This window comes from Triticum aestivum, chromosome 3B (assembly GCF_018294505.1).
Source record: "Triticum aestivum cultivar Chinese Spring chromosome 3B, IWGSC CS RefSeq v2.1, whole genome shotgun sequence".
NCBI classification, from domain to species: Eukaryota; Viridiplantae; Streptophyta; class Magnoliopsida; order Poales; family Poaceae; genus Triticum; species Triticum aestivum.
In genome coordinates this window covers 818904605-818921949 of record NC_057801.1, presented here as the reverse complement: position 1 = coordinate 818921949, position 17345 = coordinate 818904605, and the positions used below count along the sequence as shown (strand labels likewise).

General features: G+C 44.0%; 1 protein-coding gene across 7 annotated transcripts; it reads right to left on the bottom strand.

Moving 5' to 3' along the window:
• Window positions 1-1334: 1334 nt before the first annotated feature.
• On the bottom strand, window positions 1335-16816 carry LOC123072642 (uncharacterized). 7 transcript variants are annotated; one of them, XR_006435295.1, is made up of 12 exons: window positions 16573-16816; window positions 15985-16170; window positions 15657-15909; window positions 15286-15505; window positions 15040-15175; window positions 13389-13592; window positions 13187-13252; window positions 10656-11632; window positions 6433-9277; window positions 3345-5745; window positions 3068-3230; window positions 1335-1371 (listed from the first exon to the last, which is right to left on the bottom strand). XR_006435295.1 is itself a non-coding variant. In XM_044496242.1 (11 exons), exons 2-11 carry the CDS (start codon window positions 16144-16146, stop codon window positions 3148-3150), a joined length of 7347 nt encoding a protein of 2448 aa, XP_044352177.1. In that variant the 5' UTR covers window positions 16147-16170; window positions 16573-16815; the 3' UTR covers window positions 1335-3147. The 7 variants fall into 7 exon arrangements, 5 of the variants coding, with proteins under 5 accessions (XP_044352177.1, XP_044352179.1, XP_044352178.1 ...); XR_006435296.1 differs by having other exon boundaries at window positions 3068-3234; window positions 16573-16810; XM_044496242.1 differs by having other exon boundaries at window positions 1335-3230; window positions 16573-16815.
• Between the last annotated feature and the right edge of the window lie 529 nt (window positions 16817-17345).

The window sequence follows — 17345 nt, the reverse complement described above, 5'->3', positions numbered from 1 at the left end:
GAAGAAATATGTCTTCATAGGATACCCAAAGGAGACTGTTGGGTACACCTTCTATCACAGATCCGAAGGCAAAATCATTGCTGAGAATGGATCCTTTCCAGAGAAGGAGTTTCTCTCGAAAGAAGTGAGTGGGAGGAAAGTAGAAAACTTGATAAGGTAATTGTACCTTCTCCCTTATTGGAAAGTAGTTCATCACAGAAATCTGTTCCTGTGACTACTACACCAATTAGTGAGGAAGCTAATGATGATGATCATGTAACTTCAGATCAAGTTACTACCGAACCTCGTAGGTAAACCAGAGTGAGATCCGCGCCAGAGTGGTACGGTAATCCTGTTCTGGAGGTCATGTTACTTGATCATGACGAACCTACGAACTATGAGGAAGCGATGATGAGCCCAAATTCCGCGAAATGGTTTGAGGCCATGAAATCTGAGATATGATCCATGTATGAGAACAAAGTATGGACTTTGATGGATTTGCCCGATGATCGGCAAGCCATAGAAAATAAATGGATCTTCAAGAGGAAGACGGACGATGATAGTAGTGTTACTATCTACAAAGCTAGAATTGTCGCAAAAGGTTTTCGACAAGTTCAAGGTGTTGACTACGATGAGAGTTTCTCACTCGTATCTATGCTTAAGTCTGTCCGAATCATGTTAGCAATTGCCGCATTTTATGAAATCTGGCAAATGGATAAACAAAACTGCATTCCCTAATGGAGTTATTGAAGAAGAGTTGTATATGATGCAACCAGAAGGTTTTGTCAATCCTAAAGGTGCTAACAAAATATGCAAGCTCCAGCGATCCATCTATGGACTGGTGCAAGCATCTCGGAGTTGGAATATACGCTTTGATAAGTTGATCAAAGCATATAGTTTTGTACAGACTTGCGGTGAAGCCTGTATTTACAAAAAGGTGAGTAGGAGCACTACAGCATTTCTGGTAAGTATATGTAAATGACATACTGTTGATCGGAAATAATGTAGAATTATTCTGCAAAGCATAAAGGAGTATTTGAAAAGAGTTTTTCAAAGAAGGACCTCGGTAAAACTGCTTACATATTGAGCATCAAGATCTATAAAGATAGATCAAGACGCTTGATAAGTTTTTTCAATGATTACATACCTTGACAAGATTTTGAAGTAGTTTAAAATGGAACAGTCAAAAAAGAGTTCTTGCCTGTGTTACAAATATTTCGCCTGTGTTTCCGTACAGATATTTCACCTCGTCTCATCGACCCGCCCGTCGGTTTCAGATTGAACAAGGTGCTTCTTGCTGCAACCCACTGAATCAATATCGTGTCTGACTAATTTAATTTCTGCAGTTGTTTTTGGATGTGGCGGAACAGAGAGGGCACTCCTATTCTTCAGCTGTGGAGCTCAGCCAAGATTTGTGTCAGGTCAGGTACCGAAACAACTCGTGCTAATTAAGTATTTTGTTACTGAAATGGAGACCGGGAATACGTCCCAGCAATCCCGGAACTCAGTCCAAAACACAAGCACATAAGCTACTATGACAAATGGGTCAACATTCCATCAGAATGATTCCAAGGTCTCGAATCTCTGAACCGGGTCAGAGAACAAAACGAGGCACTACAGTAAAACAAAATCAAGCTGTGTTTGTTTGTTTGTTTGTTGAAATATATATTATTTTAAGTAAAGTAGAGTAACGTCCTGTTACAACCAATTAACGCTTAGCCAGCATAACTCGGACAAAATGGTCATCTTTGGCTATCAGAAAATTGTTACAGGGTTGGAGCTCTGTTTTGATCCGAGGAGGGTGAGGAATACATGGAGGAAGAGGTCAGGAATCCAAGGGCATCTTTCTGTTGTGGGAGGAACGATGATACTGTTAGGGGAGATAGCGGCTCGGGTAATGGGAGATCCACAAGTAGGCGTCTGCACCACAACGTGCAGGCAGCGACGATAGGGGCAGGGCTATGGTGTTAGTTTGAGTGGCAGGGAATCAGGATAGATTGCTGACATGAGATGCATTCTGCATGATGATACTGACCTTAATTTGAGAGGATTACTGCATCTCCCTTCTAATGATAGTAGCAATTAACGCTAAGAATTGAGCAATTATTACAGTTTATGTATAAGTATCACAATGAGCTAACGACGTTACATAAGCATGACAACACACACGTTATGATAGCTAATAAGGTCGAAATATGTGCATATATCAGATGACTTATTACAACTTAAACTTATAGCTCCCTCCGTTAATAGTAACATAACTGTAATGTTGGCATAGTAATGGTTGTTACTGTTTGATGGCCTTTGTCTAAGTCCGTAGAGCTATTTGTTTTCAGTGATCTACATAACGGTTTATCCAGCGACTTATCCATCTGAAAGGGTGACGCATGGCAAGCCACGCCCCGAATCTAGTGAGTTAAACTATTCCACAGAAACTGCTGGTGGACAATCTACTCTTATAAATGTAGTAACAGTTGCTGCTGAAGCTAGAATATAAACTCACTCTAGCAGAAGACTGTAATACTAGACCATAATTTGTGAACCTAATATGGTGCCTTTTGATAACTTCTGGCCTGATTTTTCTCAGGTTGCTTAATAGACTGAAATAACAGGACTATGTAAGTTCATCAACAACCAATCCTGAAGCATCTGGATCTTGTGAATTAGTTTAGCTTCTTCAAATGAAATTGCAAGATTTTCTGGACGACGACAAGAGCCAAGAATAAAAACAGAACGTGACAGACATCACGATAATAATAAACGAAAGATCAGAGCATCCAAGTCCTTGGCATACATATATAGCACACTAAATAAATGGCACTAGTACTGACAAACATTACTATGAAAGCAGATTTACTGTCAACTAATGCACCCCAGCCACAGTAGTAATCCATGCATGACACAACTTTAGTAGTGATATAGGTGGAAGTAGATTACTCTGGTCCACAGCAATACACGCCAGGTTCACTGTAATAATCAAATTAAACTGTAGTACGGTAATATACGTCTGGTTTACTCTGGAAATCACAGTGCACAAACAAACAAATATCAAGATGAACAAGACAAGGAAAGAAAGAAAAAATCTCACACATCGAGTGGCCTGGCCTGGTTGTGCTTTCTCTTGGTATCTCAAGTTGTAAATCACCTTCCTGCTGGCTGCACATTCCCTTAACAGCCTGACTGCATTGCAAGGCCTAAAGCCTTCTGATGTAATCCCAATATCCCATCAGAGTCAGCTTCTTCTTCTGAGGCTAGCTAGCAAATGGGTCAACAGAAAACATAAGCAGAGTTAGTAACAGACTATGGAGGCATGTCTACACATCCAAAATGTAAAAACAAGGGAACAAAGGGGATTACAGTCTTACGTGTTGGTGTTGGGATATCAACTCCCTTGACGGGGATGTGCTGAATCTTCTGCCAGTTTGGATGTCCGACTGTTTTACAAGAGCTCATGAATTCCACATTGCAGGAAGCAAGATAAAACCACTCAAGAGACCTGGGAAGTGTGGGAAGAGATCGGATGTTCTCGCATCTAATGATATCCAGTTCCTTGAGCAACATGAGGTGCTCCATATCATCTGGTAACGCCTCCCAGCTGGAGTCGCAAAGACAGAGTATACGAAGACAAGGGAAGACCGCAATTTCCGGAGCAGGTCCAAGTTGATTCCATCCATATAATAGAAGTTCTTGCAGGCCAACATTCTGCTTACCCACCATCCAATTTGGGCACCTCGAACCTTCGTAGCTGTAGATGTGAAGTGTTTTAAGCCCCACATGAGGGCACAGGCCCTCAAGTACCTCTGCTTCAACTTCTGGACTGCACCCTGTATCATCATCACCTTCCCAGTGCAATTTAAGTTCCGCGAGCCTTTCCTTGGCAGCTAGATTGGCTTCAAGAGCTTCCTCCTTGCTTTTAACATTTTCAAGTCCAACAATCCGCAGGCTTCCATGAAGCTTGTTAAGATCCCTCAACTGCTTTAACTCACAACCTTGTTCATTACTTGCTGTGAAGCCTGGGATCGTTTGGAGTGAAGTCAGCTTGCCTATGTTAGGAAATTTCATGGCCCCGCAGATTATGTGCTGCAAGTTGAGAAGATCAAGAGAGGTAGATCCCAAAATATTGCAAGAACCAAAATCTAGCTGCTGGATATGCTGAAGCTTATTTAGAGCGCCTGGTAGAAGAACAGTGCATTGGTGGTTTATCCTGAAAGCAAGATACCGTAGATGCTTTAATTGACTAATAGATTCTGGGACGGAGAACTTATTGGGTGCATTGATTGGATCATATGCGTGTCTCAAAGCAACGTGTAATGCCCGTAACTTAAGAAGCCTCTTGCATATACCGTTGATGAATTTTTCCTCAACTGGTGTATCCCATTCAACAATATAAATAATGAGAGTGCGTAATTTTTTCAATCCAAGGATCTTCTCAATCATTTTTCCATCACAATTCTCAACAAAAAGATGGCGGACATCTTCAGGGATATCCCCTTTCCAGCTTTCTCCTCTCTGGCTCCTTGCATTCTCGATTCTGTAGTAGTCACTTCCACAGACCTTGTCTAATAAATCATACAGCAGACCATGAATTGTAAAGCAATCCGTATCAGAAGATTCAGAACTAGTTCCTTCTGGTTGCAGAAATGAGTATGACACCAACTCTTGAAGGTAGCACTCAGCTACAGCTTCCATGTTTGCAGAACTGGTCTTTACAAACCCCTGTGCTATCCACAGGCGAACTAATTCGCCCCTTCTCAGCTTGGATCTTCGAGGAAAAATATTGCAGAATTCAAAGCAGCGCCTGATGTCCGGATCAAGCCGTTGATAGCTCCACCAAAGAGCATACATGGTGTCATTCAGCATGTCATTGTTTGCAGTGTTTTTCCAGAAATGGATATCTGCATTTGTCTCAAGCTTTTCTGCCACTGTTACTGCTGCAATAGGCGATCGGTGTAGCTTTTCAGCAATCAGCCTCCCAACTCGTATGAATTCTTCATCAACAACACTTGTACCACCAAGTGCATAATGCATAAACATAGAAAAGTATTGGTCCTCATCCAAATCAGGCATTTTAATAGGTTCATCAGCACACAGAGCTCTAGCTGCATCTTTTGCTTGAGCCGTCACTAGGATTTTGCTTCCTTTCTTCCCAACATTGAGCGGAGAGAGTAGTTCCTGCAGCTGTAGGTCGCTCTTGTTCTTCACCCAGAGATCATCCAATATCAAGAAGAAACGTTTGTCACTCAACGATTCCTTCAACTTCTCTTCCAGCTCCCCACGATCCGAAAAACTGGAATGCCAATCTTTGGTAATATCCTTCAGCATTTGATGAAATATATCATCCACGCTGAAAGTTTCCGAAAGATGAATGCACATAATGGTGTCAAAAAGTTTCTCCTCACACCCTTCTATGAAATCTCGAGTATATTGTGCAAAGGTAGTCTTCCCTGACCCCGCAAGACCATATATGCCAACCACAGAATAACATGGACAAGCACTCGAGCTTGGTGCATCACAATGTCGTGTCTCACGGAGCTTTGCCATGATATTATCACGCAACACCTCTCGACCAAATACCTTAAGCTTGCTAGCAGTTCTAATTCTGCACCTGTTCCTGTTGGCAATATCATCCGGCGTGTTCTTGCTGACTACACACAAGAGTTGTGACTTCTTAACTTCATTAATGGTGCTTTGTACCTTCTCTATTCTTTTCTTCAAGTTCTGTTTTGAGATTGCTGTAAGGAAAAAACTTAACACAGTGGCATTCTCCTGCAAGAAGCAGATTTCCAAATGAGCATGGCAATCATATATATTCTACATTAGAGATAGGTCATTATAGTGCTGATAAGATTAGATATCAATATTGGAAAAAATGTGTTGAAAAAGAAAATACAAAATACATTGGTAGGGCGAAACTGACCATGAGGAAAAATAAAGATGTGAAATGATTAAAAATAATATCCATTTTTTTGCAGATTAAAAATAATATCATAATATATCTATATTTTGAAGAACTCTTCGTGCGAACAGGTTTGGTTCAGATGGTAACAAATTAATCATGCATACACATACATACTATACTTGGATGTATTGGATCTTAGCCACCAACTGGTCATGGAATGTTGGCCCGTATAAACTTTTATATAGCAAGTTTGAAAGAGAAACTTTAAACGTGGAGTGTATCAAGTATTTCTACAAATTTCTCACATTTGAGATTCTTTTCTCTTACCACATTACATGACAACTTGGATAAAAAAAGAATATTCCTGCCATGTGTTTACGGTTTATACCTACATGCATATACTCACAAAGTTTTACATAGGACTAGTTTAAACTTTAAACTGATACTCCCTCTGTCCCATAATGTAAGACGTTTTTTGACACTACACTAGTGACAAAAAACGTCTTACATTATGAGACGGAGGGAGTAGTATATAGGTGAGGTTGGGTGTGTACCTGGTAACCTATGATGCCAACCACGTCATAGGACCAGTCTCGATACAAGCAGGCCAACTCAATCGCATGAACTATCGAGTAGAACATGGACCTACAACAGTTGATGAACAAGCCAAAGGAGTTGCACAAGCAACAGAACCATCTCCCCGAGAAATTTGAGGCTGCAGTCTCATAACATATGGTAAAGAACATATATGCATGCATGCGTGGGAACCACTGAAACAAGGTGGAGATGCTCTGTGCCCACTGCAGTAACTGACACGATCCTCTCCGGAGGATGCCTGTAATCCCCAGAGAACTCCTGTAGAAGTAGTCACTGCAGGTCTGCACGGCATCATAGACGATGTCACCACTGACGATCTTTTGCTTAGCATCATCAAAGATGTCTTCCGCTTCCTCCTGGGAATGCCTCAGCATGGCGGCCATCTTGTCCAGCGTGGCTACATCAGGTTTCAGTTTCTCCACTCTCTGCGTCATCCTCTCTTGATCCACTGCCCGCATCGCCTGCTGCAGTTCTGGGATGATGCAGTTCTCCAGTTCCAGGAGCTTCTTGGATGTGTCGAAGCCCAGACAGGAAAGGGTCTTGGGCAAGAGAAAGGCGATAATGGGCGAAAGCAACCAGCCCAGCACAATGACCCAGCCAGCTGTGCCAACATCCCAGCTAGTGGGCGTGGCCATGGAACGCTGCTTCAAAGGGACCGAGCGGATGATGCTCGAGAGCAACCATCCCAATACGTAGCACAATATGCTGGCCAGAAGTGTGGGGATAATGGGTCTCAGCAACCTGCCCAGCACAGTCATCAGCAACTGCCCTGGTTGGTTTCTGGGTCTTATCGTCACCATTTCTGTACCTTTGAGACCATAATAAATCGAACCCATCGATTGCACCATTTGATTTCTTGGATTGTTTTTATTAGCGGCTTCATTGTTCTCATCTTGAATTCCATCAGTTTCATCCATGATTTCACCTCCCCCTGAAACCTTACCTTGAGCTCTGTAATATTCCTGGGCTTCATGTGTCACCAGGTGTCCTGTACCTTCGTCACCAACATAAATGGAGCCCATCCATTGCACCTTAGGATTTCTTGGATCGTTCATAATAGCTTTCTGGCAGGCAGACCCTGCACCAACGTTCACACAACCAACTATTGCAGATATCTCTTTAATGCATGACAAGTGCTCAATAATGATCCCTTGTTTATCCACTGCTGTTGCGTTGAAACCTAGCCTGAGCTTCTGGAGGTTAGGCATTGCATTCTCTTCAAATTTCAGCCAAGGCACAGTGCACGTGAACTTGAAGTATATGAGAACTGAGAACCCTCCCTTGCCAAAGACAATCATTTCTGCAGACGTTGTCATGACATGCAACGACAGAACAGTGAGGGCAGGTAACCCTTTCAGTATATCAGTATCTTCGTTCGATAGCTCCTTGACTGCAATCTTAAGAACGCAGAGTTGCGCAAGTTCACCATGCCATTTTGGGAGTCTGGAGAAGATGCAGCAACGACGCGACAACTCGAGTCTCCGAAGATGGGCTGGGGCAGGGGACACACTGCTGAAGCCATCAAATGAAATGATCATGCCTGAAGCACCAGTATCATTATCAGCCTGTAAAGTATTTACATTGGAGGAGCCTGTAGCAGGTACAAGAGTTACAGACTGCAGGATGCTAAGTTTGTTAAGGACTGAGCTCAGGAGTTGCATATTCTTTTCAAGGCATTTAGCTGGTGGTACTGTAGAACAGGTGAGCTGAAGATTCTGCAGATTTGTCAGCTTGTGCAGATCCATCAAATTGATCTTTGGGTTACTGTTGAGATCAAAATAACCCAGAGTACGAAGAGATGTCATATGGCCAACCCCATGAGGCAAAATAGACTCACTCCGAAGGCGGAGGTGCAGCAACTTATCCAGATGAATAATATCAGATGGAACAACCGCTAATCTTGCATCTACCTGCAGAGTACCCAAGTGCCGCAGCCTTCGAATCTTGCCTGGAAGCTTGACAGTGATATTACACACAATCTTCAGATATCTCAGTCGATATAGTTCACCAATTGAAGTGAGGTCAAAAGTCTTGTCTTGATCAGACCAAATATGAAGAATCAAAACTTGAAGAAGCCCATATTCTACAATGGAGGGTACACCTTTGAAGAATCCAGAAAATAGTAGTGATCTAACTTGGGATGTTCTCATATTGTCTGGTATAGTATTTGCACCTTTTGCACCTCCCAACTGGACAGACAGTCTACGGACCTTGTCAGGAAGTCCTAGAATTGTTTGAAAATAGTTCACAACAGTGACAAAGTTTTCCTCCATGGATTTTTGTCTGATAAGATCCAGCACCATGTGGTGAAGCGTACATGACAACACATCACCATTATGATCGGTATCTACGGACTGGACCAGTCCACTACTGACGAGAGCATCAAAATAACATCCCGCGGTGTTCTCTCTGTCTTGTCCTTGTACTGAGCCGATAAAATCTTCAGCAACCCACTGCTTCACCAATTCATCCTTCTTGGTCGTGTATCCTTCTGGATACATATTCATATATAACAAGCATGCCTTCAAATGGGGTGGAAGATTATCATACACAAGGTTTAGAGCTTCTTTCATCCCTTCGGAACTAGGATATGTAATACAACCACCCTCAGATTTTCCTGATTGATCATCATTAAGAGGAGTAATCTTATACATATGCTTTAACTGGTAACTGCAGCATGCCAGTGCTACATTCTCAACCTGTGTTGTTGTTATTATTCTGCAATAATCACCATCAGGAAGAGCTCGGATAATAATATCCCAGGCTGACGTGGACCATAGATCATCTATTATAATTAAGTACCTGCAGATTTTTTTTGGCCAACCGAAATATATTACTATTTTACACAAAAGACAAGAGATAAACAGAACAAGATACAGAAGGCAGGACAAAATTACGCACAAAATATGTATCACATACAAAGATCTGGCTGAAAAATCTCCTATTTTTTCCCCTTAGTTGATAGACCTAATCTTTCAACTAGTGTCGGGGGAAACTGGCTCCTCGAACACCTATGGGACCGGAGGCCCCTTTCGGTTCGGCGGGGGCGGAGATCGCACGAAGAGCAGATCGAGGCGAGGCACACGAGCAGTTTACCCAGCTTCGGGCCGCACGGATGCGTAAAACCCTACTGCTGCTTTGTGGATTGTATTGTATTCTTGCTCGGGAGCGCTGGAGCTACAGTACGTACCAGCCGCTAACAAGACCGAGCGTGAGAGCTCTGGAATGTCTAACCCTCCTCTACGTTGCACATGGGCCTCCTTTTATATGCTCAAAGGGGTCACCGACAGGTGGCAACGTAGGCAAGGGCAAAAGTGTAAAAGCGATGTAGTTGGTGCAGCTACTCGTACAGTGTATCATACCTAACCCTGACGGCAGGGGACAAGGGCATTAAATGCCCGTCTGTGTCGCCCGAACAGTGCAGAAAGGCACCGTCAGGGATGTCACCGCTCGCCACGATGGCGCTCTTGTCATCGCCGCGTGCCACCGCGTACCCCTGGCTGCACAGCCTCCCGCCACGTGCGCCTGGAAAGGTCCCAGAGCGACACGTTGGTGGGTGAGCTGGAGCGCGGGTACAGAGTGGTTGCTTGCCGCGGCAAGCGCCTTGCCGCGGTCGTTGACTTGTCGCGCCCGGCAAGCTCCTCTTGCCGGGGCTTTGGCTGTCCTTCCCGGCAAGCTCCTCTTGCCGGGGCCTTGGCTGTCCTTCCCGGCAAGCTCCTCTTGCCGGGGCCTTGGTTGTCCTTCCCGGCAAGCTCCTCTTGTCGGGTCCTTGGCTGTCCTCCCCGGCAAGCTCATCTTGCCGGGTACTTGTTTCTTTGACTTGAATACTTTGTTCTTGAATGGCTCCAAAGGAACCACGGAGGACCTGGGCGGTCACCCGACAAGCCTTGCCGCGGGGCGCTGCAACTGCCCGTGCACAAGTTCGGGATACTAAGGTACCCCTACTTTAGTACACCGACAACTAGTATCACAGAGGTATCCCCCTTGCTTTTAGTTTTACTAGTTTACTCTTCTTTAATAAAAAAAATGGGTTAACTAAGATTTATTTTGGCCTTTATTTGGGGCTTTATCCAGACAGCCCCAAAGCAAAGATGGAGTAACGCAGAATTATGCTAGTTGCCATTAGGTTCATTTTATTAATAGCACAGCACGTTTTGTTTAATTAATTGATAGGAAATACCTTTTTCCTTGCAGATGTTTGGTGATACTTTCAATAAGTCCTTGGACATCAGAAACTGTATGGGTTGGTGGGGCCTTGAATTGTGTGAGCATGTCGGTGAGAAGCCTCCTCATATCTGGATCTCGAGACACCCGTAGAAAAGCCCGGTACTGGAACTTCCCTCCATACCGGTGATATAAGGTCTTCGCAACTGCTGTCTTGTCAGAACTTGCAGATCCAAAGATACTTACCACCTTGAGTTCTTTTTCTATCAAATTGTCGTCGTGCTCGAAGGCCAGCAGCTTGATGAGCTTGTCGACATGGAGTTGGATGGGAAGTCGGGCCATGGGGTGGCTGATACCGGCTCTGGCGGCTTGTGAATAGTCATGTTTGCTGGCTTCCGGTGGAGAAATCTTGAATCTTTCGCGTCTTTCATCTGCATCCTCGACACGAGCTAGCAATGCTAATAATTTTGCAATCATGAGGCCTCGCTTCAACCTTTTCACTTTTGGCAACGAAACCCAGGTGAGCCTACGGGAAACCCGAAAGATCTTGGATCCAAGACGTTTCCCCCAAAAAATACGGATCTTACCCCTACCAGTACCGGAGTATTGGATGAAGTGCATGACCTGGTCGAGGTAGTCTGTTGTATCATAGCACAGATCCCGGACCTGCCTCATCCAGCACCTGGTAATGCTATCCTGCGGCGCCTCAAATAGATCCTTGCTAAATCCGTTGCACAATCCCTTGAGTCCTTGGCCGAGAAACAAGATCTCAACCTTAACCCTCTTCAGCCGACTGTCTTGCGAAGCAATGACAGAACGGAGCTTCTGGAAGAGAGGGCCCGAGGGGCCGAGCGAAACAGTAACTGGGTCCTCCTCCATCTCTCTCGTCCCCTCAAGCCAAGCAGAATGGTGAGGATTGTTTTCCATGGCCGCCCGAATCTTTCTTTTCTTCAAGTTCCGTTTTGAGATAGCACCGACGCCAATCTTTAACACCTGCAAGAGGCAAAATCTCAAATGAGTATGCCAGTCACATATCATATCAAAAATCATTGGTAGAACAAAATGACCAAATGGGAAAAAATAATTTAGTATTAGTGACTCCATAGAATCGGTACGGACTTTGCCAAAATAAAATATTATGTTTACTAATTTGAGGCTCCCTCCATGATAATTTGAAGAAAAACAAGTAGGAAGTTGTGTTCTCATCCATCTGATATACTCCCTCCTTTCCGATTTTGTTGGGCATATCTCAAAAATATCATCAACGCAAATGGTGAATGGAGGAACATTTTTCGTATTTTTCAAAACTACCACAAATAGTGACTCCATAGAAACAATATTTTTGCAACGCAGGTGCAAAAATTATCTTTCGTTCATGAGAATTAACAGGCTCGCCGAAGATGTAAATATATACATGTATAATTCTTTTTCGAAAAATTGGCATTTGAAAATTGTTCCTCTTGCTTCAAAAAAATAGTTTCAAAAATATTTTGCCAAGTGTTAGCAATAATGAGGGCACAGGGATAACAAATAGGAGCCTGTTCGGATGCACTCCACTCCTTCAAATCTTCCACTCCACTCCCAGCTCCTGGACTGATGGCTCTTCCCACCCAATCGAGAGTTGATAAGATGTTCGGCAACTGACTCCACTCCATAGTCCATGAACAATCAATCACAAGGGTGCAGGGGCCGTCGAGCTCCTCCACGCCGTCGCCGGCCGCGTCGAGGTCGCCGACGTCGTCCCTCCCGGCAGCAAGGCACCGGTCGTGCTGCCATGCGCAGACCCATTGGAGCTCATCCAGAGGCCGGCGCGGACGCTACTGCGCGGGCGCGTGCTGTACTTCTCAGTGGAGTCGCTGGCGGCGCTCAAGGAACAGGCTAGGCAGGAGCTCCTGGCGGCCGGGGACGCGGCAGGTGCGGCCGCCGTGACGCGGTTCCAGGCCTTGGGCTCGCTGATGCGGCGGTGTGTCACCCGCGCTCGGCGGCTGGTCCCGGACCACGAGACGGCGTTCCGCGTGGCCGTCAACAACCGAGGGCGGCTCTGGCTGGCGCTGCCGGGGGAGTACTTCGGGAACTGCATCCACGCCGTCAGCACAGAGCCCGCACGCTCTTCTGACTTGCTGGTGCACAGCGGGCACGGGCGGGGGCGGCGGCCCTGGAGCGCGCGGTGGCGGCGCGCACGGACGCGGCCATCAGGGAGCGCATCGCGGCGTGGACGGCAAGCCCGCCAGGGAACGACGCTAGTGGGTGGTGGCGGCATGATGCTTTGGCTCAATGGTCGGGGGGTCGCTGCGAGAGAGAAAGCAATTTCGATCGATCGAGAAAGGGAGTCGCCCGCGGAGCTCGGTATTAGCCACTCCGCCGAATTGAACTACATGCAGCTCCGCTCCACTCTTTCTACTCCGAGGAGCGGCAGCGTTCGGTGCCACTCCGCCCGCTCCGGGCGCGGAGTTGCGGAGCGGAGTGCATCCGAACAGGCCCTAGATATACGTATCTTGAATTTACGAACATATCACTATTTACATGTACTTTCAGATGAGAGCTCACCTTAAAGCTTGTCTCTCCTGGTGCGTCAGTCGTATCTTGATGCAGTTCATTTGGAGCATCTTTGGCCTATTAAAATAACCATCAAGGACACTTCACTTCATCTGCTAGCTCGTACACCAAAAGTCCAAAGGGAGGTGTACACGAGCTCTCAAGATTAAGTATTGTGGGAAGGATATCATGGATGGCATGTGAGTGATCTTACCTGATGTGAAGTAATCATGCCAGTTTTAACATATCCGTCCATGATTTTTATCTGATCGAGTCTACTGATTATATGTTGTGTATCCGGTCTCTTTGCCGGGTTGAAGTCGATGCACTCTATTGCTATCTCAGCACATATGCGTACCTGTTCCATCTGTACGTCGCTATGTGATTTCTCCACCATGTTACTCCAACTTTCAACTACCTATGAATAGAATTTGTGAGTTACGAAAAGAAGCACCATCTCTTAAAATATGAAATTAAAGTATGCAATACTATATACTAGCCCCATACATGATGTCAACAGCTTACGCAAAACCACATCAACTAAGACCTCAAGCTAACAATGAAAAATTCTCAAGAACTTAATTAGGGTGTGCCCCTAGTTTCTTCTCACATATCGGAAGAAACCAGGTATCAGTTGAATTAAAAAGAAATATGCATCCAAAGTTCCAGTTGGAGATAACTGGGACATGGTTGGTGAGATTTTTTCTCTCAAGAAAACACAAAACATGCGCCAAGATGAATTGATAGAAATAAAAGATTTCCAACTTTATCAGCCCAAGACCAGGCAGAATAACCGGTCACTCAAGACTAAAGCATGACCGACAACCGCCAGATAGACATTACGATCTACGCCTAATCAAAACGAATATGAATATAATATACTCTTTTCTGGAAACTGCTACTCATCCAACCATATGTATTTTGATTCATTTTATTTCCATTTTCAACAATTTATACTACTGCTACGAGTGTCTCCGTTAAGTGCATGCTCATTTTTGGTCCATTTGTAAATCTAGTTGTTATCCTGATGCTTTGAAAGTCGAAAGGAAATGTTGTTAGATCCTTGTGCACTCAATTTTCTCTTTCCACCATTCGATGTGTTACCAAGAACTACATTAGGCAACATTAGAAAGGAAAGGTATATTCGGGCATGTTGAACCATGTTTAAAAAAATTACGACACAATGCACTAAATGTTATAGCTAAAAGCCTAAAACCGTGATTTCAATCTGGTTCAACATGCTAATTTGAGGGATTTTGAAGTGCTAAATATCGGTGCAACATGACAGTACTTCAGATGTAGTTCAACATGACAGCACTAAATGTTATAGATCCTTGTGCACTCAATTTTCTCTTTCCACCATTCGATGTGTTACCAAGAACTACATTAGGCAACATTAGAAAGGAAAGGTATATTCGGGCATGTTGAACCATGTTTAAAAAAATTACGACACAATGCACTAAATGTTATAGCTAAAAGCCTAAAACCGTGATTTCAATCTGGTTCAACATGCTAATTTGAGGGATTTTGAAGTGCTAAATATCGGTGCAACGTGACAGTACTTCAGATGTAGTTCAACATGTCTTTCTTTTCTACATATATAGTTGAACCACCGCCTGTTGAAGTGTGGTAGGGTTGTGAGTGCCTTCCATCAACTAGAGGTTCAAAATTTCAAATCCTAGTTTTCATATTTATAATGTCACAGGATCTTTTTAAGGCTTTCAGTCAAAATATGTAGTCCATGGTGGATTTATTGCTAAAAATGAAAGAGAGAGATATTATGCTACATCTAAAAAGATAAGCAAGTAATGCATTAGTTTTAAAGTACAACCTTTATTTTTGAAAGAAGACCTAGTTGTTCTTACCTCATCAGCGTCAATATTCCCCTTCCGGCCGGTGAGTATCTCTATTATTATTATACCAAGACTATAGATATCAAGAAGGGGCGAAAGCTGGTGTGTGACTTCAGTATAGTTATAATATTCGGGTGCTATATATCCACTGCAAAAAAGAAATCCATGTGATCGGTTAATGAGCAAGATGTTGTAGTGTTAGTATAAATCATAGAAGAAGGAAAAAGATTGAACTTTCAAGAGGCTTAGCAAACTTACGCTGTTCCACGTATCGAAGTACTAGCCCAGTTTTGTGATTCAACAAAGCATCTAGATAGACCGAAATCAGCAAGTTTTGGTACTAAATTATCATCCAACAATATGTTTGTGGGCTTTAGATCTAAGTGCATAAAGCTATTCTGATGAAGATAATGTAGCCCCTGACAAATTCCTGTGATAATTTGGAAGCGGTCTCTCCACTGAAGTCCACAAGATGCATCTACAAAGGGGACATGATAAAGGCAGCTTCGTATTATTTGACGTACTTATTCAAATGTATAGATAGTATGCGACATGGTGAACTGAAAATAGATGATCTTCAATGATGATAATACAGGTTAAAAGAACCTTTGCGGGCCACATTATCCTACCAGTGATATACTTATCAAGGCTCCCATTAGGAAGATACTCGAAGCAGAGCAATCTTTGGTTTACATCTGCCATAACGAATTTTCCCTCCTGGGTTACCATAGTCCAATGTGTTTCAGCATAATATCCCAGAAACCGTACTATATTTTTGTGTTTAACCATCATGAGACATTGAACTTCTCGGTGGAACTCGCTTTCATCTACAAACGTATTGGACATCCTCTTCACTGCCACAGTCCTATTCCCAAGCTTTCCCTACAGAGAGAAGTTGCCTTGTCAGCAACAACTACAGTTTTCCCTACAGACCGGATCAGCTCAGAGTTGCTGTACCTTATAAACCACCGCAAACCCACCTCTGCCAATTTCATGCTCAGCAGAGAAATCATCGGTGATATGACGCAGAAGTGTCAGTGGCAGAGCCATGGGCTCTGCCGTTTCATCAATTAGCATGAACTCCAGGTCCATTCGTGTGACAGTAGATCGGCGTTCCATTTGCAATTAGATGTCACGGAACCCCTACAACAAGAGCAAGCGCATTATTTGTGAAGGTACCAGGCCCAGCTGCTCCATCGATTCATAAAGTTTTTTTTTTCTTTCTACGATCACGCACTCCTGTGTTTTGCAATAGAAAAACGAAAAGATGCATAGCCGCACTCCTATTCTGTCGGATGGCATGGAATTTGAAATAAAATCCCATCCAGCCAAGACGAGCTAGATGGGATCCAAACATGGACTCAAAGAGGTCCAGAACAACAGTCGTCTGTATTATTACTGGATACATATTGGTTGCAGTTCCGATTAGCAGAAGAAACACACAGATATCTCCATACGGTGATTGCGCATGCAACTAGAACAAATGAGATTTGGAGAAGATACGGGGTCAAAATACTCAGGAGAAGCTCGTTTCAAGGTGATTACCTGCCGATCGAGGCCCTGCAGCTGCAACCTAGTCAAGGGGAAATTAAGCTTGTGATGATTTCTTCCGAGCTAGGTTGCCGGATCAATTCTCAAGCTGTCCAAGAAAGAGGATAGGAGAGGAGACTTCCATGGACGCGAGGTGAGATCTAGATCCTGCTGTGTGAAAAGGGATGAGGCAGAGGAAGGAGACTTATGATTAAAGAAGCAACTCCCAAGGCCAATATTTTACTGATTGTCTTACACTAATCAGGCCGGCCGGGGTGACATCAACCGGTCCCAGAGCGAAGCTGTTTCTTTCAGGCACATGTGGCATCTAACCCCACCTTCTTTGTCTCCGCTCCGTCAGCAAAGCTCCACTTGCCATCTCTCCTGATCTTTATTTGGCTCCAACCACCCTCACTCACAGCTCCGACCTCGCGCAGAAAAGAACACAGGGCTGTCAGCGAGGGCGGAGGCACCGAGAAGCTCCACAACTTCTCAACAATAATTAGAAGGAAACATTAAAAGTTACACACCTCAACAATAATTAAACAGCAAACTTCACCAACAATAATTAAACAGCAAACTTAAACAACAATAATTAAACAAACATATGATGTAGGGGTGCTTCAGTACATATCTCTAAGCAAAACAGATGATGTGACGAGTAATAAATGAGGAAATATGGGCATATGGTAACATAGCTAGTTACTGTAACATCACACATACCAAGACAAGATGAGTCTACAACCTAATAAATGAAGTGTTGCATGACGCTACACATATGTTACTCC

Excerpts from the sequence above, each read along its gene's own strand:
- LOC123072642 (XM_044496242.1), bottom strand. The coding sequence starts at position 16,146 with ATGGAACGCCGATCTACTGTCACACGAATGGACCTGGAGTTCATGCTA. Across the intron at positions 15,506-15,656 it reads CCTTGATAAGTATATCACTG|ATGCATCTTGTGGACTTCAG; the intron begins GTAGGATAATGT and ends TCCCCTTTGTAG. Across the intron at positions 13,253-13,388 it reads GCATGATTACTTCACATCAG|GCCAAAGATGCTCCAAATGA; the intron begins GTAAGATCACTC and ends TTATTTTAATAG.